This window comes from Cervus elaphus, chromosome 20 (assembly GCF_910594005.1).
Source record: "Cervus elaphus chromosome 20, mCerEla1.1, whole genome shotgun sequence".
NCBI lineage: Eukaryota > Metazoa > Chordata > Mammalia > Artiodactyla > Cervidae > Cervus > Cervus elaphus.
The window spans coordinates 110036334-110063144 of NC_057834.1; the positions used below are offsets into that span (position 1 = coordinate 110036334).

General features: G+C 39.2%; 1 protein-coding gene across 1 annotated transcript in view; it reads left to right on the forward strand.

Annotated features, from left to right (window-relative positions):
• FYB2 (FYN binding protein 2) overlaps positions 1-26811 on the forward strand; it is a 127928-nt gene that overhangs the window by 97108 nt on the left and 4009 nt on the right. The window contains exons 11-16 of the mRNA XM_043876370.1: positions 1963-2074; positions 10490-10588; positions 12977-13005; positions 14416-14476; positions 21310-21393; positions 23936-24017. Of these exons, the coding sequence (XP_043732305.1) occupies positions 1963-2074; positions 10490-10588; positions 12977-13005; positions 14416-14476; positions 21310-21393; positions 23936-24017 (467 nt within the window). The remainder of the gene's footprint in view (positions 1-1962; positions 2075-10489; positions 10589-12976; positions 13006-14415; positions 14477-21309; positions 21394-23935; positions 24018-26811) is intronic.

The window sequence follows — 26811 nt, forward strand, 5'->3', positions numbered from 1 at the left end:
AAAGGAATGCAGCTATCCTGGGCAAGAGCCTATTTGATTTGCTGGTAGAATAGCAAGGAGGCTGGTGTGGCTGGAGCAGTGATGAAGGAGACTGTGGTAGGAGATGAGGTCAGAGATATAATCAAGGACAAGGGGCTTTTGTAGACCATTGGAAGAACATTGGCATTTATTCTAAGTAATATTAAAAAAAAAACAAAAAACAGTGAAAGGTTTTGAGCACAAGAACAGAAATGATCTGACTTGTATTTTAAAGAATCATCTTGGCTGCTGTCTTGAAAGAAGAATGTAGAGGAAGAACCTGGGACCTGTTATGAGTTTGTTGCAATAATTTAAGTGAAAGACAATGGTAACTTGGAGGAGGGTACCATGGTTGCGTTGAGATGTGTATTTCTGGATTCAGGATAAAAATGTGAAAGTCAAGCTGATGGATAGCTGTGATTGGAGGTGGGATATAAGACAGGAGTCAAGGATGTCTTCAAGGTTTTGGACCTGAGCAGCTAGAAAGGTGGGTTGCCACTCATCATTGAGATGAGCCCTACTTCAGGATGAGCACATTTGCAGAAAGTAAAGAGTTTGGTTTGGAACGTAATATGTTGAGACAACCAAATGGAAGCAGTGTGAAGGGTGATGAGGTATCTAGAACTCATGAAAGAGATGTCTAGATTAGAGATGTAAATTTGGGAGTTGTCTATGTTTTTTAAGTTGTCTGTGTCTTTTTAAGGCTTCCCTGGTGGCTCAGACAATAAAGCATCTGCCTGCAATGAGGGAGACCAGGGTTCGATCCCTGGGTTGGGAAGATCCCCTGGAGAAGGAAATGGCAACCCACTCCAGTACTCTTGCCTGGAAAATGCCGTGGATAGAGGAGTCTGGTAGGCTACAGTCGATGGGGTTGCAAAGAGTTGGACACGACTGAGCGACTTCACTTTCTTCTTTCTTTATGTTTTTAAAATGAAGCCATAAAATTTTGCTTCAGCCAAAAGGAAAGATTAAGAAAGAAAAAAAAATCCTGAAATACGAGCATCTTTGTTTATAAAATTAAAAGTTAAAAAAATAAGTGGATTCTTCATTTTTAAAAAATATTTGTGCTAGAGAGACTTACTGATAACTCTGTAAGGAAAAGCAGGGCCTTTGTGCCTCCAGGAGCTGACATTCATTGAGATGGTTTGGGGCTGATGTGCTAATTGATTTCTTATCAGAAGATAAAATCTTGTTGTCTGATGCTTTTAATTAACAGACAAAATTCAATGTGCCTGTTGCTGTTTATCAGATATATTACTACTTATTTCTGATTAATAGTTCATATCTGAAAATGGTTCTGAATCACCAATGCTCTAAATATTAACCTATGCCAACTGATAAAAAGGTGGCAGTTTTATGGCTATGACAAGTTTACAGCCCTGTGAAATAAACCAACTTCTGCAGTTAACAGGCTAGCTACTTGTGCAAACAATCCCTAGACATTTTTCAACCTGGCATACTATCTCGCTGATGCTATCATTAATGAATAATAAATGTTGGCATGTACTCAATCAACCTAAGAAATTTTACTTTAAGGAAAAAAAACTGGATACAAAACTGGATAAAGGCATCTAAATGTAGGAAGAGAAACCCCAGGGGCTGTACCTTGGCAGACTTCAACATTTGAGGTTGGGGATTAGAAGAAGAACCCTCCAAGAAGAAGGAGGGGTCATTGGCTTACTGGGTAATTAGCACCGTTCATAAAAATGTATTAATCCTTGCCACAGTCATCTAAGAGTAGGGGTTACCATCATTATCCCAGCTTGAGAGAACCATAACTGAGGCTTAGTAAGGTGAAGTGGTTTGCCACAGGATCATCCAAACCAAAGTTATAATCCAGTGTTAGCATATTTAATATGCCTTTTTCTATTCTTGATGTATGTGAATGCATTTGGGAGAGCGGTTGATAAAATATTCTCAGGGGGTTCTCTGTTTTCCTTGCAGGTGGTTATGTGAAGACCTTGGAGATGAATAAAGAAACCCAAGGCCAAGGAGCCATTAAGCCAAATTCCACTTCAGAGAACTATGATGATGTTGAGTGCTCTGGGAGTAAGAGGTAAGCATTTCAGCCCTGCAGCGAGATGAATGTGCTGAGACTTTAAAATACATGGACTTCTCTGGTGGCCAAGTGGATAAGACTCCATGCTTCCAATGCAAGGGGCATGGGTTTGATTCCTCGTCAGGGAACTAAGATCACAAATGCTGGCACGGCCAAAAAAAAAATTACAACACAATAGGTCAGTGGTCTTTGTATCTTTTCTCCCCATAGAGCAAAGTCGGATTTCTCTGACTCATTTATCTCACATAATGGTAAGTATAAGAAGATATTTGAGACTGTCAGTAGGAATTGCTGAGTTTCTGTGGCACATTAGTAATAAGGTATCTAATATTTATATATTTGTATTAATGCCATTTGGGCGAAGTGATGATAAACTAATAGAAGTGGTTCAAGGTATGTGTGAATAGGTGCATTTAGAATCAGGAAGATTCTGGTAATGGGTCTTTTGTGACAAGGAAGCAACTTTGGTATGAAATTTTCTGATCTCCTCACAATCCAAGACTGATGATAGAATGTGTTTTACTTAAAACACTTCTATGGATTCTCAATGCTTTTAATTGAAGTATAGTTGATTCACAACATTAGTTTCAAGTGTACAACACAGTAGATTCAATATTTTTATAGATTATACTCCACTTAAAGTTATTATAAAATATTGGTCATAGTCCCTGTGCTATATATTATATCCTTTATCTTATATCTTATTTATTTTGTAGCTAGCAGTTTGTATACCTTAATGCTCTTCCAATCCTCCCCAGCCTGCCCCTTCCTCCCCTCTTCTTCCCTCTGGTAATCACTGTTATTGCTCTTCAGTCACTATGTTGTGTCCAACTCTTTGCAACACTGTGGACTGCAGCACATCAGGCTTCCCTGTCCTTCACTATATCCCAGAGTTTGCCCCAACTCATGTCCACTGAGTCAGTGATGCCATCTAACCATCTCATCCTCTGTCACCCCCTTCTCCTCCTGCCCTCAATCTTTCCCAGCATCAGGGTCTTTCCCAATGAGTCAACTCTTTGCATCAGGTGGCCAAAGTATTGGAGCTTCAGCATCAGTCCTTCCAATGAATATTCAAGGTTGATTTCATTTAGGATTGACTGGTTTGATCTCCTTGTTGTCCAAGGAACTCTCAAGAGTCTTCTCCAACACCACAATTTGAAACCATCAATTCCTCGGCATTCAGCCTTCTTTATGGTCCAACTCTCACATCCCTGGTGGCTCAGACGGTAAAGCGTCTGCCTACAATGCAGGAGACCTGGGTTCGATCCCTGGGTTGGGAAGATTCCCTGGAGAAGGAAATAGCAACCCACTCCAGTACTCTTGCCTAGAAGATCCCATGGACAGAGGAGCCTGGTGTCCATGGGGTCGCAAAGAGTCGGACATGACTGAGCGACTTCACTTTTCTCACATCCATACATAACTACTGGAAAATCATAGCTTTGACTGTACTGACCTTTGTCAGCAAAGTGATGTCTCTGCTTTTTAATATGATGTCTAGGTTTGTCACAGCTTTTCTTCCAAGGAGCAAGTGTCTTTTTATAATTTCATGGCTGCAGTCACCATCCTTAGTGATTTTGCAGCCCAAGAAAAGAAAATCTGCCACTGTTTCCACTTTTCCCCATCTGTTTGCCATGAAATGATGGCACTGGAGTCCATAATTATAGTTTTTTGAATGCTGAGTTTAAGTCACCTTTTTCACTCTCCTCTTTCAACCTTCACCAAGAGGCTCTTTAGTTTCTCTTCACTTTTCTGCCTTTAGGGTAGTATCATCTGCATACCTGAGGTTGTTGATATTTCTCCAAGCAATCTTGATTCCAGCTTGTGATTCATCCAGCCCAGCATTTCACATGATGTACTCAGCACAGAAGTTAAATAAGCTGGGTGACAATATACAGCCTTGATGTACTCCTGTCCCATTTTTGAACCAGTCCGTTGTTCCATGTCCAGTTCTAACTGTTGCTTCTTGACCTGCATGCAAGTTTCTCAGGAAGCATGTAAGGTGGTCTGGTATTTCCATCTCTTTAAGATTTTCCCACAGTTTGTTGTGATCCACACAATCAAAGGCTTTAACATAGTTAACGAAGCAAAAGTAGATATTTTTCTGAAGTTCTCTTGCTTTTTCTATAATCCAACAATGTTGGCAGTTTGAACTCTGTTTCCCCTGCCTTTTCTAAATCCAGTTTGAACATCTGGAAGTTCTCAGTTCACTTACTGTTTAAACCTAGCTAGAAAGATATTGAGCATGACCTTGCTAACATGTGAAATAAGCATAATTGTGTGGTAGTTTGAACATTCTTTGGCATTGCCCTTCTTTGGGATTGGAATGAAAACTGACCTTTTCCAATCTTGTAGCCACTTCTGAGTTCCAAATTTGCTGGCATATTGAGTGCACTTTCACAACTCATCTTTTAGGATTTGCAATACCTCAACTGGAATTCTATCATGTCTAGCTTTGTTCGTAGTAATGCTTCCTAAGGTCCACTTGACTTCACATTCCTGGATGTTTGGCTCTAGGTGAGTGACCACACCATCATGGTTATCTAGGTCATTAAGAACTTTTTTGTACAGTTCTTCTGTGTATTCTTGCACTTCTTAATCTCTTCTGCTTCTATTAGGTCCTTGATATTTCTGTCCTTTATTGTGCCCCATCTTTGCATAAAATGTTCCCTTGGTATATAATTTTACTGAAGAGATTTCTAGTCTTTCCCATTCTACTGTTTTCCTCTATATCTTTGCATTATTCACTTAAGAAGGCTTTCTTATCTCTTCCTGCTGTTCTCTGGAACTCTGAGTTCAGTTGGGTGTATCCTTCCCTTTCTTCTTTGCCTTCCACTTCTCTTCTCTTCTCAGCTATTTGTAAGGCCTCCTCAGGAAACCATTTTGCCTTGTTTCAGTTCTTTTTCCTTGGGGTGGTTTTGGTCACTACTTCCTGTACAAAATTATGAACCTCCATCCATATTTCTTCAGGTACTCTATCAAATCTAATCCCTTGAATCTATTTATCACTTTCACTGTATAATCATAAGGGATTTGATTTAGATCATACCTGAATGGTCGAGTGGTTTTCCCTACTTTTCTTCAATTTAAGCCTGAATTTTGCAATAAGGAGTTCATGATCTGAGTCACAATCAGCTCTAGGTCTTGTTTTTGCTGACTGTATAGAACGTCTCCATCTTTGGCTGCAAAGAATATAATCAATCTGATTTCGGTATTCACCATCCGGTGATATCCATGTGTAGAGCCATCACGTGTGTTATTGGAAGAGGGTGTTTGCTATGACCAGTACATTCTCTTGGCAAAACTCCTTTAGTCTTTGCCCTGCTTCAGTTTGTACTCCAAGATCAAAGTTGAATGTTACTCCAGGTACCTCTTGACTTTCTACTTTTGCATTCCAATCCTCTACGATGAAAAGAACATCTTTTTTGGGTATTAATTCCAGAAGTCTTGTAGGTCTTCATAGAACCATGCAACTTCAGCTTTTCAGCATCAGTGGTTGGGGCATAGACTTGGATTACTGTGATGTTGAATGGTTTGCCTTGGAAACAAACCGAGATCATTCTGTCATTTTTGAGATTGCATGCAAGTAATGCATTTTGGACTATTTTTCTTGACTATGAGGGGTACTTCATTTCTTCTCAAGAATTCTTGCCCGCAGTAGTAGATATAATGGTCATCTGAATTAAATTCACCCATTCCCATCCATTTTAGTTCACTGATTCCTAAAACATCAATGTTCACTCTTGCCATATCCTACTTGACCACATCCAATTTACCTTGATTCATGGACGTAACATTCCAGGTTCCTATGCAAATTGTTCTTCACAGCATTTGACTTTACTTTCACCACCAGACGCATCCACAACTGGGGATCATTTCCACTTTGGCTCAGCTTCTTTATTCTTTCTGGAGCTATTTCTCCACTATTCCCCAGTAGCATATTGGACACCTACTGACCTGGGGGACTCATCTTCTGCTGTCATATCTTTTTGCCTTTTCATACTGTTCATGAGGGTTCTCAAGGCAAGAATACTGGCTTGCCATTCCCTTCTCCAGTTGACCACATTTTGTCAGAACTCTCCACCATGACCTGTCTTGGGTGGCCCTGAATGGCATATTTCATAGTTTCATTGAGTTACACAAGTCTGTGATCCATGTGATTGTTTTGGTTAGTTTTCTGTGATTGTGGTTTTTGTTCTGGAGGCCACGGGATTATAGTTCTTCTGTCTGCCCTCTGATGGATAAGAGGCTTGTGCAAGCTTCCTGATGGGAGGGACAGGCTGTTGGGGAAACTGGGTCTTGCTCGGGTGGGCAGGGCCATGTTCAGTAAATCTTTAATCCAGTTTTCTGCTGAGGGGTGGGGCTGTGCTCCTTCCCTGTTAGTTGTTTGGCCTGAGGTGACCCAGTCCTGGGAGACTGCAATCTCTATGTTAGAGCTAGAGGCTCTATGGTGGGGCTAATGGCGGCATCCTCCAAGAGGACTTATGGCAACACGCCACGCCTCCCAGTACGGCTGCTGCCGCTGACCCCATCGCAGGTCATGCCTCTGCAGGAGATCCCCAAACACTCACAGGCAGGTCTGACTTAGTCTCTTATGGGGCACTGCTCCTTTCCCTTGGGTCCTGGTGCACACAAGGTTTTGTTTATGCCCTCCAAGAGCCCCTGTTTCCCCCAATCCTGTGGAAGTTCTGTAATCAAATCCTGCTGACCTTCCGATTCCCTGGGGATTTCCAGTCCCTTTGCCAGATCCCCAGGTCAGGGAGTCTGATGTGGTGCCTAGAACCTTCAACAGTAAGAGCACTTTGTTATACTTGTTCTCCAGTGTGTGGGTCACCCACCCAGCAGCTCTATGGTAGGGCTAATGGTGACCTCCTCCAAGAGAATTTATGCCACACAGCATGCCTCCCAGGACCCTGCTGCTGCCAGTGCCCCTGTCCCTGTGGCAGCTCCCTGCTGACTCACACCTCTACTGGAGGCCCTCCAACACTTACAGGCAGGTCGGTAACCATTGGCTCTCTGTATCTGCAAGTCTGTTTCATTCTTTTGCTTTTTATTTCAGAGACTCCACATGTAAGTGAAAACATACAGTATTTGTCTTTCTCTGTTATGTTTAAGCATAATATTCTCCAAGTTCATCCATGTTGCTGAAAATGGCAAAATTTCATTCTTTTTAATGGCTTAGTATTCTTATGTGTAAGTGTGTACCCTACATCTTCTTTATCCATTCATCTGTTTATGGATTCTGAGGTTGCTTCCATATCTTGGCCATTGTAAATAATGTTGCTATGAACATTAGGGTCCATATATCTTTTTGAATTAGGTGTCTTCATCTTCTTCAGATGTATACCCGAGTGGAATTGCTGAACTCTACAACAGTTTTAATTTTAATTTTTTGAGGAAACTCCATACTGTTTTTCATAGTAGTGGTAGCAATTTACATTCCCACCAACAGTGTGAGGGTTCCCTTCCCTCCACATCCTCACCAACATCTTTTGCCATCTTTTTAACAATAGCCATTCTGACTGATGTGAGGTGATATCTCACTGTGCTTTTGATTTGCATTTCCTTGATGATCAGTGATACTGAGCATCTTTTCTTGTGCCTATTGGCTATCTGTTTGTCTTCTTTGCAAAGATGTCTATTTAGGCCTTCTGTTCATTTTTAATTGGGTTGCATTTTTTTTTTTGATATTGAGTTGTAAGTGCTTGTTATATATTTTGGATATTAATCCCTTATCAGACATATCATTTGCAAATATCTTCTCCCATTTAGTAGGTGGTCTTTTTGTCTTGTTAATGTTTCTCTTTGCCATGCAAAAGCTTTTAAGTTTGATTAGCTCCCATTTATTTGTTTTTGCTTTTGTTTCCCTTGCCTGAGGAGACAGATCCAAAAATACATTGCTAAGACTTATGTCAAAGAGCCTATGTTTTCTTCTAGTTTTCTCAGCACCACTTATTGAAAAGACTGTCTTTTCTCCATTGCATATTCTTGCCTTCTTCATCATCAATTAATGGACCATAAGTGTGTGGGTTTGTTTTTCAGCTTTCTATTCTGTTCCATTGATCTGTGTGTCTGTTTTTGTGCCAGTACCATACTCTTTTGATTAATGTAGCTTTGTAGTATATTCCCAATACTTTTACAATTGACCTTAACATGGTATGGAGGACTTAAGTGTCCCTATCTACCCCTCCAGCCTCTTCTCACACATACTCAGTCTTCATCTTTGAGATGCAGTCATGGTGACCTTTTAACTTCTCTGACTTGCTAAGCTCCCACTGCAGAGTGTTTGCATATGCTACTCCCTCTTCCTGGAATGTTCTTTCCTCTTCTGTGCCCCCTTTAAGTGACTCTTAATATTTCTTCTGATCTCAGCTCAGTCATTATTCCCTAGGGAATATTCTCCTAGGTATGTAGTCTTATAGTATTACCATTACCCTTTCTTTAATAGCACTTGTCACAGTTATTAATAATTCTATATTTATGTGATTCTTTATTAGCTGTCTTCCCTCTTAGATGATTTTCTTCTTTGCACTTACCATTTTTCCTGACCCATGTCATAATGCCAGGCACATGTTAAGACATTAAAAAAATATTTTTTAAATGAATGAAAAGGTAATGGAGGAGGGATAATCAAATGCTACTGTTTTTTTGTTTTGTCCTTCTTAGAATGTCAGAGATGGAGAAGCAGTCTAGAGATCATTAAACACAGTACTCTCATTTTTAAAAAAGGAAATTGAGGCATAGAGAAGTTAAGTGACTCTCCTAAACTCAATGTGAATCAAGCTCTGAACTTGAAAATCCTCCATTGCCAGGGTAGATTCAAAGTATATCTGTGTATTTTAAGCCTATGTGTTGGATTAGGTGAAAGCCATGCTATGAGGAGGAAGATTGTTCAAGATATGTCTGGTTGTCTCCATTACTTCTCCAGCATTCAGCACAATGTCTGGTGCTTAGTAGACTGATTGTTATATGTAAAATATGCAAAGGGGGAGGGCCAAGGAAGGAATCTGTTAATAAATTAACTTTCTCTCACTAAATGAGAACTTGGAAACAGGGTAGAAACAAATATTAATTTTTGTTTTTACACACTTTATAGAGTTTATTTAATTTTACCACCTGCTTGTAAAGACATGTGCCTATGTTGCCATAAAAACTATTTCACAAACAAAAGATCAGAGTACCCAGCAGCTGGTAGGTATCCATAATTTTGTGTGAAGTATGAATCTGTATCACTGCCATTATAAATATTTTTTAATTTCAAAAGAAAATAGTGAAGAAATGTGTGAAGATGTCTACAAAACAAAGAGCAACTACCCAAAGATAGAGCAAGTTTCTCTTTTTGTTGGCTTCATACCTAAGGGTATTTCCTGCTAGTCTAGGAAAACCGAAGTTTAAGAAGTGACCTCTATCACGACCTACCCCATCTTTAGGGAAAATTTTCATAGACAGTGGAGATAAGCTGTTGTAATAAAATACTGTTACCAGTAGGGTATTTGTAATTGTATATAATCATATCTTATAACTTTTAAGCATGTTGCTTTTTCTTTTGAGAAAATGTACATCTCCCCAAGTAGAAGACTTTGATATTGCATTAGGGAGTAAGTGAGAAAGAATAAATAAATAGCAATAAAATGCTTCAGTTTTTTTCCAGGAAGAAATCAATGGTTATGATTTACCTGTGTCTTTTCAAGCTAATGAGGCTATCTCTGGGATTGGGGCTTAATTTAATATGTAATAATTCAGTGTTATCAATATTTGCTCAAATGGGGATTATTAATCAAATTCAGTTATTAGGGGCACATTGTAGGAAGGAAAATAGCAGCAGTCAAAAGCAAGAAGTTTGAAGGCTGAAAGGAAAATAGGGCATTTATGCTGGGTGGGGTGATGTGGGTGTATCATCCACTTTCTCTAACCTTTCCCCCACCCCTGAAAATCAGGATGTATTTGGAAAAATTTTAATCATCAAGCAGGCAGTCAATGTGGCATCACTGTTATATTATCATCCCATAAGTTAAAGATCAGTGATATGAATTTCCGGAGCCAAGAATTTCACTAATGTATGGGTTCCTGAGCCATGACTTCTAAAAGGAAGACTTTGCTCCATAAACTCTATAAAGACCATTTGGAGTAGGTGAGAGTTTGTATTGAAATATAATAATTTCCTTCATAGCTGGTATGTGCTAATTCCTATCAGCATCTAAAAAAAGAACATAGGGGTTGACAAGGCATTTTCCTGCTCTTCCTTGAGTGGGTGTGCTTTATTAATAGTACAGAGGCTGAAGTCTCTGATCGTTTTCACTACAGCAGCTTCCCATCCCCAGTACTCTCTCAGACAGTATTTATGTTTGTAAATATGTTTATGTGGTTATGTGTTTGTTTATGTTTATGTGTTATTTATATTTTGATTCCTCTTAGTTCAGATGGAAAAGCATCACTTAAAAGACTGCAGAGATTCTTCAAGAAAGAAAAACATAGACTTAAGGTGAAGAAAATCAATTCAAGAGAAAATATAAGGTAAAAAGTCCCTTTTTATTTCTTTTTCTAGGAGAGGATTAGCAGTGCCAGCCTGGTAGTTACACAGCTGATGGTCTCCTTCCTGTCATTCTAGTGAAAGGGGTACCAGAAGCGAAAACCACAGCCCTGGGTATCACCTACCTCCTCCTTGCCAGTATTTGAGTGACTCACACACACACACTTGCTAGTGAGAAAGTGACAGTGCCCTTTTTGAAAAAATTGACAAGGGAAGATTGTGAACAAAGGTAGAGGGAAAGTCTTAAAAAGTCCAGGAAAGGAACTTCCTCATCATCCTTGGCATATATTCCTGTTGTTACTACTGAGCATTACGTTATTAATTACATTCTTTTATGCTTTCTCAGTCCTACAGGTTCCAGTGGTTTTTGTCTATACTTCCATATTCTAATGTGCCTCTCTTGAGAGAGGTAGTGTGTGGAGAAGGGAGATGAACTTTTCAGCTGAATGGTCCATGTGTCTCAGTCTTAGCTCTGGAAGGGACCCTCCAAGTTCTCCCTAGCTAATTACCGATGGGAATTGGGAAGGTTACAATTCACGGGTAGGAGAATGAGACTCGACGCCTCGATTCCGGATTCTAGTTTCAGCTCTTCCCTTTTTTCAGTGTACCACCATGGGCAAGTCACTTCCACTTTGCATCCATAGGGACCAAGTTTCTTTTAGCATATAATAGGAGATTGTGTGGTCTCTGAAGGCACTTCAGAGAGGGAGGGAGAGAAACATAGACATAGATCTGTATTTTATGAGGGCAGGGGATGGTAAAATAATTTGCCCCAGGTCACTGCATATATTGACATGGAATTTGTTATTTTACCTTGAAGTTCTTTTCAATTATAAAACCTTGAAGTAACATGAATTTAAGTCTAATTGTATGTTGGATCTAGATCTACCAAGAGATTTTTATAGTATATGAGGTTTACAAATTCTAAACAGTCCTAAACATGGAAGACAGAATCTAGTTCTAGTGGCTGGTGAGACCCTTAAAGGCATAACTTACTTAGCAGGTTAGATGTCTCTGACAAAAATTATTAGCATGGTGCCTGCAGCCCCTTAAAAATTAAATCCAGGTGAGAATGCTGATGTTTTTTACATGTAAATGCGATTTCCTTTTCCTTAGAACTATTCAGTGACTGTTTATGACTTTTAGAACAAATATCCAATCCTTTTTCATTGCAAGTAAATACTATTATGGCAGTCCCCTTGCTACTTGTCCAGCTCCATCTTACTCAGATTTACTCTCAGCTCTCCCCCATGACACACAGCCGATGTGTAAACCCTGGTGTTTCATGCCTGCTTGCCTTTAACCATGACATCCATAGGTCTGAAATGCATCTGCGCTTCTCTGTCTTCGTCAGAGTTCTAGCTTTCTCTTAAAATTTGGTCAGATATTATCCCTTCTGGGATGCATTCCGTGAATCCCAAACCTGTATGACCGGTTTCTCTTCTGTGTTTCCAAACATCCTGTGCAAATCTGGTAAGATCTATGACAAGAAATCCTTTTCCTTGCAGTCAGAGAATCTCAGGGTAAGAAGGGTCCATATTACCTAGTCCAACCTACTACACAAGCTTCTCTGCAGCTCTTCCTAAGAGGCCAAATCTCTGTGTCTGCACACCTCTATAGAGATAAATTCACTACATTCAGGGGAAAATCTGCCATTTTTAGTAAGGTCTGAAGAGATTTTTTTCCCCTTAAATTTTGCCAAAATTTGCCTCTTTGCCTTAAATTTTCAATTATTGCCATGGAGACATACTAAGATATCACAGAACTTTGTTTACCTTTTGTCCCCAGGCCTATAGGACTGAGCTTACATGAACTGCTTAAAACACATGAATTTTTTTTCTACCACGTCGTACTTCCTTCCATGTGATCTCCTTAACTATGAGATTTGAGGAAAACTGGACAATCTACTTAGCCAAGTGTCCTCCCCTACTTGGCACATTTACCATCTTCCGTTTCCACCTGGCCTGGAATTCTCCCCTTAAGTCACCCCCCTGGTTAAACCTGTCCAGCGTCTCCAGAGGGTCATCTCTCTTACCTTGTGTCCCACACAGTGGATGTATCTGATTGGCACCCTGGCGGGTTAGAAGGGAGAAACAGGACCCTATGGACAGAGAAGGGCTATGGGAGAGCCTGAGGCTGCCCCGTTAGGAAAGTGGGTAAGGACAGTCACTGGGGTAAATGAGCCCATTTACAGGAGAGGGAGAGGCGCTCAGAATAAAGCTGCAGGGAAGGTTTGCTTCATATTGACATTTTCCCCCCAAAAGCATCCAAATCAAGAAACCTAGTCATCACTGTGTTGTTTGAGATGTATCAATGAACATTTCGGAATATGGCTTTTCCCTTAACCCTTTGTGTCTTTTGTCAATTAACAGGGCATTTTCCCTTTCGCTGCCTGATTTAGGTAAGTGACATTCGCTTATTGCTGGAACAAAATTACTCAGCACTGACATTTTCAGTCTGAGAAAGAAGTAGTAATCCTCCCTGAATTCCACATGTAATGAAAAACTGATACATTAAAATCAAGGAAGCTATTTTACATCATAGTATTACTTTGGGGAAGATGGGTGACATTTCTCAAGTGCCTCCTAAAGACCAGGCGCCCATTAACACCTAAGAAATAGATGCATTATCCCTTTGTAGGAAGACTCTCGACTAACATCCATATTTTAGTGACCTGGGATTTGTACTCAAGTCTCCGAATACACAAAGTGTGTGCATTTTACATTTTACCACAGTCAGCTCACCCGAATTAAGACACAGTAATTTGAACATGAACACTTTCCAGTATACATACTAATTGAATCAAGGGTGAGTCACTAGAATATTGTTTGCTTTGCTATAAAAGCAATAGTGCACAAATTAGCATAGTGCCTGACATATAATGTGCTCACTCTCAGTCACAGTCTGTAAGTTGAATGTGTCAATGAGAGAGGGTAATGTGTTTCGTTGTTTGTTAGGTTTAGTTTATGGGCTCCAGTGATAGTGGCTACTTTGATTTTACTCTGACTTGGCAATTAGAGTGTATTTTATATTCCACAAATATGAGCTTGCTGCACTAAATAACGACTAATTATATAAACCTGGTATAATTACATCTCCCAAAATAATCCTTGGTCTATTTTTTTTTTTAAGTCTACTTAGAACAGACATGCATTTTACCTCCATCCAAATTTATGAATAATTGAACATGAATTGTGAATAATTATGCCAAAAGTTTTCTAACTAGTTCAAGTGGTGAGTCACTTGAATGTTATGGAGTTCTATGTAGAGAGCACCAAGGAATGTGAATATCCTAAACTGAAAATGTCTAATTATGATTATGTACTAAGTTAGATTCAATTTTACACAAGATTATTATAAAGAAGCAGTTGTCAATGGTTTGAAATAAAAACCATGGAAGAAAAATCAACATTACTGTCTATTAAGTTGGTCTTTTCCCCTGAAATTCAGCCCTTTGTTCTAGCAGTTTAATGTCTTTGTCCAGTTCCAGGTTGATGGGAACCCAGTGTAAAATGATCCCTTCAGCAACTCATATTTTTTATAAATCTGCATGAAATGAAATTGATATAAATATTTATGCATGTGAGATACCAGGACATCTCTTTTTTAATCCTCAGTTGAATTTTTCCCAAATGGATTCTTTTTTTGTTTCTTGATCCTTTCAGCCTATCTATAGTCTATGATCAGATTTTGATAAAACAGGCTCAGAGATACATGTGGATAATTAAGTAATTGTGTATAATTTGGAAAGTCAGAGACTGTATAAACTGTATCAAATAACAAGACTATTTTTATCCTATCTTGACCCTAGACCTTAGGTCTCAGGAAGTTATTATCTACGATGATGTGGCCATAAATGGAAAACAGCCAGAGTAAGTCAATTTACTGCATTGGTCATCTCTGCTGGTGTTTAACCCATTTCCTGATGTTTTGTTAACTATGGTCAGAGGGCCATCTCTTTAGATCCTTGGTTACTGGGTGAAAAGTCAAGTTGTAATATATTGCTTCCCCTAGGAAGGGGGAACAATGAATAATACCGATGACCTAATGGTGGTAGGTGTTTCAAAACTCACTGGAGCTTTGCTTCTTACCTTTGAATCTATAGGCTTGAAACTCCTTTCAATACAACCCTTATTTAATAACCTCCTATGGAGGATGGCAAGCACCGCCTGGCAGAACCAGTGTTCTCAAAGCCTAAACAACTCAAACCTATCAAAGTGTTCCTGCATCCCATCCTCACTGCCAGCCACAGGCAGGCACCGATTGTTTCTCAGCTGCATTACTGCAATGGCCGAATGAAATCCAAACTGCTTAAGAAAACATAAAAGTCATTATTGATGCAGCCCTGGCAAACTCTCAGCCTCAACTGTACTTGCCACTCCCCCATTATTCTTGTGCTGCATCCATACTGTATTCTCTGGGTGGTCCTTGAACTCATCACGCTATCCAGCATGTCTAAATTTTCATGTTTGCTCCAACTGCTTCAATTCATCCAACAAATATTTACTGAGCAGGTACTATATGCCAGGCACTGTGCTAAGTGGTGGGTATAAAGCAGTGGACAGACAGTTATAATTCCTATTCCTTTCTGATTGGAGAGAGAGATAAATAAATGATGGATAATTAAACATAGGAATTTGATTGCTTTGGATATTTTGAAAGAGACTGGGGATATGCTATGTGTATTGAGAGGAGGCTGATAGTCATTTTAGGGTAGATAGATATCTGGGGAAAGGCTTTCCAAGGAGGTTAGAATTTAAGAAGGAAAGAATTGTTCTACCCATAACACACTTTGCCATGCTTTTTGCTTGGCTGAGTACTTTATCGTTTATTATTTACACCTGAATTCAAATTTTGCTTTCCCCAGGAAGCAAAAGCTCTCTGAGCTTAACCTATTTTGGGTTATGTACCTCTTTTTATCAGAACATTCTTTTCACAGTTGTATTGGTCTTATTTCTTCCCTGTCTCCTCCTCTAGATGGAAACTTCCTGAGGTGGGGCCTTGGCTTTCTAATCCAATGTATCATGTGGCCTCATACCAAAAGATAGTTTGTTAAAAGGGTTAACAAAGAAAGACCTGCTTTCAAAAAATTTGCAAAATGATTTAAGGTCAAAATAGGCAGACATTTCCATTTTTAGGGGATCCGGAAAGTCTGTGCCAAGCTGAAGCAAGCAACCAAGGAGAGGAAACATTTTGTCAGCTGGAGATCGGGGGTTGAGAGAGAGAAGTGGGGATGGTCTGCTGTGGGAGAGAGGTGGACAGCTGTGTAAATGGAAGACATGTGTGTTTGGGAAGCTTCACTGGACCATGAGTCACGTGATCAGGAAAGTGGTGTTATGAGCAGGAAATGTTAACTTGGCAGGAGATGGAGGAGAGCCCTGGAATATAAAATTGGAGTTGTAAGAAAACAAAATGTGGCCACACTTTTTGGTGGAAAGACTTCATATTAAAAGTGAATATTTTGAAAGCTTTTTTGATTGGTGAAAGAAACAAACTTGGAATAATGCCATCACAGACTGAGTGGGAATTATCCTTTCACAGGTACCATTCTAATGAGCCAAGAATTTGGTGTTTAAAAGTTTATCTTGAGGGAATAACATGTAATATACTTTGAAATAAAGGTATAATAACCTTATGAAGAAGAGCATTTTAAAACTTATACCATTGTGAATGGGGTGAAATTATTAAAAGAATGACTTTAATAAAGCTTTTTCTTCTTTATATTTTATTTTTTTCCATTTATTTTTATTAGTTGGAAGCTAATTACTTTACAGTATTGTAGTGATAAAGCTTTTATACACAGGCAAAATGTATTCACTACGTTTCTACATAGTGATCTACTTTCAGCTTGTAATTTGTAGTCCTCAAGACTTTCAACGAAAAATAGAAGTCCATCCTTACAAAAAAAAAAAGAGGTGGAGACACAGAGGTTAGGTTATTTGCCCAAGCTCATAGCCAATAAGGATTCAAACCCTGGCAACTGGACTCCCAATCCATTTTCTTCACTGCCACACTAAGCTAATTTCCTAGTGATACTTTATCTTGATCTTTCATGATCTTTATCTTGATCTTTTAGTTAGTATTTCCCTAGTATACATTTTTTAGCTTCTTTCTGATTTCCATATTCTTCTTCACCGTGTCTTGTATAAATAAAATATAGCTGAATTGGCTTTTAAAAAAAAAATCTAATATAATGACCTGTCTTAACTCCTACCTTACTCTTGACGTAAAGTTTAATCTTCTGAAATATCGTGGTGCTGACAGCATTTTCCTCAGGACAGACTTGTCTTCTGTGCTTTGCATATTGCTTACTGCTCTGTCTAGTTTCAATTTATTTGCTGGGGGTTATTAGAATATAGTATGCAGGACTTAATACAAGGGCAAAGTATAGCAATTTGTTAAAAACAAACACACACACACAGACAACCTTTATCCAGGACCTAGTAGTTTTGTATTGGGAGAGCCCTATTTATAGAAAATTCTTTTGCCCGATTGCCAAATAGGGCTTCCCAGGTGGCTCAGTGGGTAAAGAATCCTCCTGCTGCAGGAGACACTGGTTTAATCACTGGATTGGGAAGATCCCCTGAAGGAGGTCATGGCAACCCACCCCAGTATTCCTGCCTAGAGAATTCCACAGATAGAGGAGTCTGGCAGGTTGTAGTCCATGGGGTCACAGAGTCAGACACGACTGAGTGATTAACACTTTCACTGCCAAATAAGGGAGTCCAGAACTATGGTCAAGAGGACAATATAATTAGAGTCACACTTTAGGAAGAGTAACTCGACCTAGATCCTTCTGCAGAAAGCTTTAGAGGGAAGGTTGGAAGCAAAATATTTATTAGAATATTATTAAAGTCGCTCAGATGGAATAATGATCAAAATATGTTCTGAGATGGTGAAAAAATGAAGATACTTTATGATTAAATGATACTTACCAAGTCACTTAAGCCTATCGAAACCTGACCAATTTCTACTTCATGTGATAGAGTATATCTTCTGTAGTATGGCCTCAGATGAATCAATTATTAAAGACATTTGTAGCAGATGGAACACTGATGGAAAACAGCACAATTTGGGATGAGGAGGGAGACGGAAGATGATATCTGAGTTCTTGTAAGCTTGGGTAGTTTGTATGTCATGTCCTGGTAGGTATTAGGTTGAAGAGATGCCTAAACAACTCTGGATTAAATTGTTGCTAGATAATCCAGACCTCTGCTTTTCATCTTCTTTTGTTCACTAGAATTTCTCCTAGAGAGTCACCAAGGAAAGGAAGGAGAGGGGGATCCTGAAAAGGACACTGGAACAGCTTCTACAATCTGGTACTAGTGGGGCCTATGGCATGTCATCTTACTTCTCTGAATCTTAGTTTCTTAACCTGTGATATGACAAAAAAGCAATCCTTGTCCTGTCAAATTCATTAAGCTCTCTAACTAGATCCCTATAAAAGCTAAAACAAGTTGCAGAGAGGCAAAGAGTTGACCATAATGGTCACATGGCTAGCAGGGGTAAAAATTGTTATGACTCTTCCAGAAGAACAATATGGTACTATATATCTACAATGCCCAAACCCTTTCTGTAATTCTGCTACAAGCAATTAGCTCTAGTAAAAAATAAAGGAAACATTAAAATTATATATAGAATGTCTATCTCAGGGCTGTATATAAAAGGAAATGTGTAATACAACCCAAATTCACTAGGAATATTAGTCAACATGACCACTTAAGTGTATGTAAAATAGTTTCCAGTGACATGGGTAAATGCTCTCACTATAACTGAAAAATAGCAGAATGCAAAATTATGTATACAGTTTTGATCACAATTCAGTTTCTAAAAGTGCTTAGAAAATGTTCAGAAGGAAATTTGGACCTTTGAGAGGTCAGATTATGCTTAATTTGTCTTTCTTCTAGTTCTGCTTCCAGTTTTTTAAATACCCAGAATACACTGCTTTATAATCAGTAAAGAAAACAAACTGTTCAGTAGGTATTTGCTTTGCCTATTCCCTGCCCACATAGCTATGGCTCCTTCCTAACAAGTCCATGCATGAATTCTCACTGAATACTTCCTCTCTGCCTAGCATTGTGATGAGCTTGTAGTAGATACATCTGGAATGCTTGTCTGGATCCCATCTTTTGCGAACCAAAGAAACTGCTGAGCTCCTTGTTATAGACTCCAAAGGCAATGGACCTTGAGCAAAGAGTGATGGGAGATCCCTAGGCAAGTCCTGGAAAGCCTTCTAGGCAAGAGCCCTAGGCAAGTTCTTGAAAGCCTTGGCCAAGCTGCATCTTTCTATTTTATTGAACTATAGTTGACTTACAATATTGTGTTAGTTTCAAATGTACAGCACAGTGATCCAGTTTATTTTTTTCAGATTATGTTCCATTTCAGGGTATTATACGGAATATAATTCCCTATGCTATACAGTATATCCTTGTTGCTTGTCTGTTTTACATATAGTAGTCTGTATCTGTTAATCTCATATTCCTAGGCTGCATCTTTAATGCTGGTTAGATACTGAGTCCTTGGTATTCTGTTAGGCACTTGGACCATAATCTGAAGGGAATGGTGACACAGTGTCACTGAGAACTTTCTAAATTCCTCTGACATAGTAACCTTGTGGTTATAATTTACCCAGTGAAGGGTTACTGTGTTCTGATGTGCAGACACCACATACATACAAATGATCGACAAAGGGTCAGTTTTGCTCACATCAGTGATGAACATATAAATTGCCAACATCCGCTGGATCATCGGAAAAGCAAGAGTTTCAGAAAAATCTCTATTTTTGCTTTATTGACTATGCCAAAGCCTTTGACTGTCTGGATCACAATAAACTTTGGAAAATTCTGAAAGAGATGGCAATACCAGGCCACCTGACCTGCCTCTTGAGAAATCTGTATGCAGGTCAGGAAGCAACAATGAGAACTGGACATGGAACAACAGACTGGTTCCAAATAGGAAAAGGAGTACGTCAAGGCTGTATATTGTCACCCTGCTTATTTAACTTATACGCAGAGTACATCATGAGAAATGCTTGGCTGGATGAAGCATGAGCTGGGATCAAGACTGCCAGAAGAAATATCAATAACCTCAGAGACGCAGATGACACCACCCTTATAGCAGAAAGTGAAGAACTAAAGAACCTCTTAATGAAAGTGAAAGGAGAGTTAAAAATTGGCTTAAAGCTCAACATTCAGAAAACTAAGATCATGTCATCCTGTCTCATCACTTCATGGCAATTAGATAGGGAAATAGTGGCAGACTTTATTGTTTTGGGCTCCAAAATCACTGCAGATGGTGACTGCAGCCATGAAATTAAAAGATGCTTACTCCTTGGCAGGAAAGTTATGACCCGCCTAGACAGCATATTAAAAAGCAGAGACATTACTTTGTCAACAAAAGTCTGTATAGTCAAGGCTGTTTCTTCCAGTAGTCATGTATGGATGTGAGACTTGGACTATAAAGAAAGCTGAGCGCTGAAGAATTGATGCTTTTGAACTGTGGTGTTGGAGAAGACTCTTGAGAGTCCCTTGGACAGCGAGGAGATCCCACCAGTCCATCCTAAGGGAGATCAGTCCTGAGTGTTCATTGGAAGGACTGATGTTGAAGCTGAAACTCCAATGCTTTGGCCACCTGATGCTAAGAGCTGACTCATTTGAAAAGACCCTGATGCTGGGAAAGATTGAAGGTGGGAGAAGGGGACAACAGAGGATGAGATGGTTGGGTGGCATCACCGACTCAATGGACATGAGTTTGGTTAAACTCTGGGAGTTGGTGATGGACAGGGAGGCCTGGCGTGCTGCAGTCCATGGGGTCCCAAAGAGTTGGACATGGCTGAGTGACTCAACCAAACAAGTGAAGAAACGTTTTAAAGCAACAAGCATGATCAAAGACTTGTAGACTTTGTTGTCAAGCACACTTGGATACAAAGTCACTGGGTTCAAAGTACCCTTTCTGTGACCATCATAAGTTACAAAGATCATCTATTTCCCCCTTTGTAAAACTTTATGAAACACTGATTGCTGCAATGCTTCCTGTAAAAAGCACATTAGTTAACATATGTAAAATGCCAAGCATAAGACTTGATACACAGGTGCTCAAAAATACTGTTTCTTCCCTAATACCCTCTCCACTCTGCATTCTTTTCTGCTAAACATAATTGGGATAGTCCCGTTTCACAGTGAGGGTCCATTTTATTATTCATGTTCTATAGGTGAAGAAACTAAGGCTCAGAAAGGAGAGAAAGTATGATTATGAACAAGTTGATCTCTTGCTTCTGGGTTCTAATTTGCTTTTTGTTTTTTGATTTTTATTTTATATCGGAGTACAGTTGATTTACAATGTGTTAGTTTTGGGTGTATAGCAAAGCAATTCAGTTATATGTATATCTATTATTTTTCAGATTCTGGCTTCAAATGTGGATTGCCACAGATCAGGCATTAGCAAACTATGGCCTGGGAGCCAGATATGGCCAGACACTTGTTTTTGTGAATATAGTCACAACGGCAATGTCAAATTGTTACAATAGATAGCATGGCTTGCAAAGCCTAAAATATTTACTCTCTGGCCTTGCCATAGATTATCAAAACATGCTTCAAGATGACTTTCTAATTTTTTGGTAAAACACAGTTGCCCAAAAAGTATTGATGTTTCCATGAAGACTTTAGTTCAAGCTTAATTTAGTTGCACAAAATATTTTTCTTCTCAGTGATGAAGATAAAGGAAAATCTTGGAAGCCCAAGTTTTTGGCATTGAAAGAAAAAAAGAAAAAAGGTGCTAAAGAATCAGAAAGGTAAGCATACAAATGCACTCACACTACAGCTTTTCTGTTGCAGTTTATACGTCTTACTAGCTGTGTGATCTTGGCAGTTTATTAAATTTGATATTTGGATTGCCATCTACTGAATGAGAATATTAACATCTATACTACAGTACAACAGAAAGGATTAAAAGAGAAAGAAAATATGAAAATGTAAAGTGTCACACACATTTATCATTCCTGCTTTTGGTAGATAGGGAGCAAGAAGAGAATTCTAGCCATCATTTTTTATCAAAGAATGAAAAATTTCCCATCTTCCTCTACACTGTAGGAACCTTTTCCCTGTAAGAATGAACTTAAATAATATACCATTTAGAACTTGAATGATGCCTTGACAAGAGAAACTGGGTATCATATAGCAAGGCTGATTTCCCTAACATATTGATAACAATATAGTTCTAGTGATCACTACATTAGTGTTAGAAATAAAACAATGTTTTATTGACTCAAGATCTATCCTTTATTCATGTGATTCAAATTCCTAGGTGGCTGTGGAGGGAGGTGATGTTTTTTACTATCTCTGATGATGGCTTCGTGCTCTGTGCTTCAGTCTTCTCAGTTGCTGGGATCTAGGGCAGGAGCTGAGGCACTTTAATGTCTTGGGGAAATCCTTGTCTAAACAGTCACTGAGCTGAAAACACTGTATAGTCTGTCTGCTCTGGGAAATCTGTCCAGAAAAGTAGAAATCAGACATCAGTCTGTACCAAATTTAAACTCAGAGGATGGCATAAGGGGAGGATGGTCCTTCTCTAAGTTTTTAAGTTTAGACTTGATGTAATTTACTTTTCCCAAGTTGGAAAGATGTATTCAAGACTAGAAAAGCATCTTTCTACCTTTAAACATCACACTTCTACTTTTGCATTTTGTTGTTCAGTCACTCAATCGTGTCCAACTTTTTGCAACACCATGGACTGCAGCACACCAGGCTTCTCCATCCTTCACCATCCCCCAGAGTTTGCTCAAACTCATGTCCATTGAGTCAGTGATGCCATCCATCCATCTCATCCTCTGTTGCTCCCTTCTCCTCCTGCCCTCAGTCCTTCCCAGCATCAGAGTCTTTTCCAATGAGCCTGCTCTTCACATCAGGGGGTCAAAGTATTGGAGCTTCAGCTTCAGCATCAGTCCTTCCAGTAAATATTCAGGGTTGATTTCCTTTAGGATTGACTGGTTTGATTTCCTTGCTGTCCAAGGGGACTCTTAACCATCACCTCCAGCACCACAGTTTGAAACCACTGATTCTTCAGCTCAGCCTTCTTTATGTTCCAACTCTCACATCTGTACATGACTATTGGAAAAACCATAGCTTTGACTATACAGACCTTTGTTGGCAAAGTGATGTCTCTGCTTTTTAATATGCTGTCTAGGTCTGTCATAGCTTTTCTTCCAAGGAGCAAGAATCTTTTAATTTTGCATAGCATAGCAAAACAAAATTCCAAGAAATGAAATATCAGTGAAATTTTTTACTTTCCCCATCTCCTGCCAAAAAAAAGCTTTCCTCAGTCCATGGGATTCTCCAGGCAAGAATGCTAGAGTGGGTTGCCATTTCCTACTCCAGGGGATCTTCCAGACCCAGGGATCAAACCCACATACCCTATGTCTCCTGCATTGCAGGCAGATTCTTTACCCGCTGAGCCATTGGGGAAACCCACTATTTTAATGACTATACATAGGAAACAATCTTCTAGTGCTTTATTTCTTACAACAAACTGATATATTATAGTTGTTTTCCTCAACTGAGTAATTTGAAAATGCAATACTGAGTTTAACATTATTGATGTATCAATTTCTATGCATTCTTTGTTCCTTTTTATTTTTATCTTTATATATTTTTATATATTTATTTTTTTCTTTGTGGGAGTGAGAGAATGTGGTGAAGTATGGAAGTGACTCCTCTCTGATCATGTGGAACTTCCTCAGTTTAATGTAAAGTGCTCCTGACTCCCTGTCTGAGTCTTTGTTCCTTTTTAAATGATTTTTTACCATAACTTACTCTACCAATAAGTAAGGATTTCTTTTTTAGTGTAATTTTAGTGCAACCCTTTCATTATCCCTTTATTAATCAGGATGATGGCCAGTTCTCAGAGAAGTTTGAGGGCGGTTTCCTGGTATAAAGGCATGGAAATGACAGCCCACCTTCTAAGATGTTCCATGTAGACTTTGAATGTTATGTGGAAAAGGACAGCTTAAAAGGGGGCTTGGGCCAGATTATAAAATACCCTGTGTACAACACAATGGGATCTGACTTTATCTTACAGTAGAGGCAGCAGAGACAGACCGGAAGGTTTTAAGCAAGGGAGTGATATGATCAATTAAATTTTAGAAAGATGACTCTGGAGGCAAGTATGCAGGTAGATTTGAGAAAGAAGAGGCAACAATAAGATGGTATAAAATTATACACATAATTATACCTGAATATATCCTGAAATAGAATGAGTTTATAGCTTTGGAAGATTAAAGAGTTTTATTATATACAGTAACACTTAACCCTACCTGCACATTTCTTGCCATCTTCTAGGAGTTTCTTCAAAACCAAGAAGAAAAATTTAGAAAAGGACAGGATGAAAAGAGAAGAAAGACTTTTTAGAGAAAGATTCAAGGTATGTTCTCTGAAGGTTAACATTAACAGAGGAATTAAAATTTTTTTTTAAAGATTCTGTTAAGTGTGGTGTACATCTGCCTTTCTGGGACTGTCATGACCTTTGATTAAACACGTGATAGGTTAATTTTTCCTGATCCATTTCTGTATTATCATGCCTTTGTACATGCTATTTCCTCTGCCTGGAAAAACTGCTAAGTTGTTCTTTAAGACTCTGTTCAAATGTCATCTACTCTTCCCTGACTCCTTGAGCCAAAGTGTGTGTGTGTGTTCCTGTAGTCTGAACTAAAGTCTGAGTCACTTTTAAAGGACAGATTTTTGTCTTGTTCAAGTTTCCCCTTAGCTCCCAACATAAAAGTGGGTACACTGAATGATTAAACAACTCTGTCACTGAGTCCATGGAGCATTTTTCTGTAATTTCAAGGTTCAGACACGCCTCCCTTTTGATTTCATGTACTGTCACAGTGAGCATTATTAAGGAACACACATTGAACACCTCCCGCATACCAGACATTGGATGGAGAGAGTTACATAAAGCTCCTCACGTCATGACCTCCGTCTTTCTGGTTTTATTTCTCACCATTCTTCTGCCGTGCTCTTTGTGCCTTGGCAACAAATTGTTCGTCGTTCTGTTTCTTGAATGAACATCCACCTCCATCCTCATCCTGCTAGTTCCTTCCTCAGACATTGACCTGAGCCCTTCCTGACACATCATCAGGTGTGCCCTTGCTACTCCTCCATCTGACTAGCACCTGTTCATTTGTGATGACCTAGTCAAGGCGTCGCCTCTAGGAACTCATGCTTGCTGACTAAAGAAATTACTCTTCCTCTACAATACTTTATACCTGAGCAAACCTCTAGCTTATCACAAAACATTAGCATTGTTGCAATACATGTTCATCAGTTAAACTATGAATTCCTGGAGGACAGGGGTTATGTTATGTATCCTGTCCATGTAGCGAGCGTAATAGTACCTGCTGCTAAGTCGCTTCAGTCGTGTCCCGACTCTGTGTGACCCCACAGATGGTAGCCCACCAGGCTCCCCCGTCCGTGGGATTCTCCAGGCAAGAAGGTTAGTGTAGTACCTAACACTGTATGAAAATGTTTTTGGACTCAACTTAGGAATAAGCACAAAAACTTCTTAATCATTAATAAGTTCTGCTTGAACCAAGCTAATTAGGGTTACTAGATCTATAAATTGTAATATGAAACTACTTACTGTAAACCATGACATTATTTGATTAGTTGAAAAATGAGTGTGTAACAATTACTTGTTGAAAGGACCCTATGTTCCATCTAGTGCTTTTATTCCCCAGTGTATTTGTGACACTCTCATAGGCAGCAGAAATTCCCATTCTCTTGAGTCCATTCTTCCCAATCACCTGTGGTGAGTCTCCTTCGTATATCATTAGGAAAACTATACAGTTTCAATCATTTTTACTCACCTCAAATCACACCCAACCAAAATATTGGGTACTTCATTTGTGTCAGGCACTGAGGGTGCAAGGATGGATAAAACTTCCCATTTTTATTTTACAAGACAATACGTTGATTAAACGCCATCATGGGGTACATACAAAGTACAGTTAAAACAGTAAATTATACAGGGCAGTCATGAAAGCCTTCATGAATAGTGCTTAAGAGAAAAAAAAGCATTTCAGGCAGAGAAAACAGCAAGTGCAATGGCATGGAAATATGGAAGGTACACAGTGCGTTCAGGATTATCATATAGCTTGATGAGGCTTCAGTGAAGGGAAAAGAAAGAGAGGGGGATGGGGAATGATGTTGTGCAAAGGACCCTAAATGTCAAACTAAGAAATCTGAGTTTGAACGAAGAGTTTTTCGAATTTTATCTTAAAAAATCAGATTCGCATTTTAAGAATCATTGTGAACAGTGATCTGGAAAGGGTAAGATCAGTTAAGAAGCTGTTACTCTAGTAGGCAAAAGAAAAACCTATCTTGTGGATTAGATCGCATTTGGTACCCGTCATAATTCATCATCCAAATCCAGGACACTTCTGAGGGGAAGGAGGAACACTTAATCATAGTAAATATTTATAACTTGAGACATTAAATATAGAGACTATCCTGAGCAAAGGAAGATGTGTGGCTACCCTAATTTAGTGAAGCAGACATATGCAAGTATAAGCTACACATTCTAGAACTTTTTCCAATAAGTGGATTTCAATACATTAAAAGGTGGTGTACCTGTACATGGGTAGATTGGCTAGTTTTATAACAGAAAAAAAAACAAAAAAAAAAAACCCAACCTCTCCTAAGGCCAGAAGTCGAATTCCTCAGTTGTTCCACAAGTAACTGTCTAACTACCAAGGGAGAGTGGGACCTGCTCCCACACACCATTCCTAAAGTGAAAGTCGCTCAGTCGTGTCTGACTCTTTGCGACCCCATGGACTTAGTCTATGGAATTCTTCAGGCCAGAATACTGGATTGGGTAGCCTTTCCCTTCTCCAGGGGATCTTCCCAACCCAGGGATTGAACCCCGGTCTCCCAAGTGGGAGGTGGATTCTTTACCAGCTGAGCCACAAGGGAAGCCCAAGAACACTGCAGTGGGTAGCCTATCCCTTCTCCAGCAGATCTTCCAGACCCAGGAATCAAACCGGGGTCTCCTGCATGGCAGGTGGATTCTTTACCAACTGAGCTATTAGGGAAGCTACACACCATTCCTACCTCTTTAAAATATGTGTGCTGCTGCTATTAATACATGTATGCAAGAATATATGAGCCCACTAAAGAGGAAGGGTGGAAAGAGTGCCATCTAGAATGCTATATATACA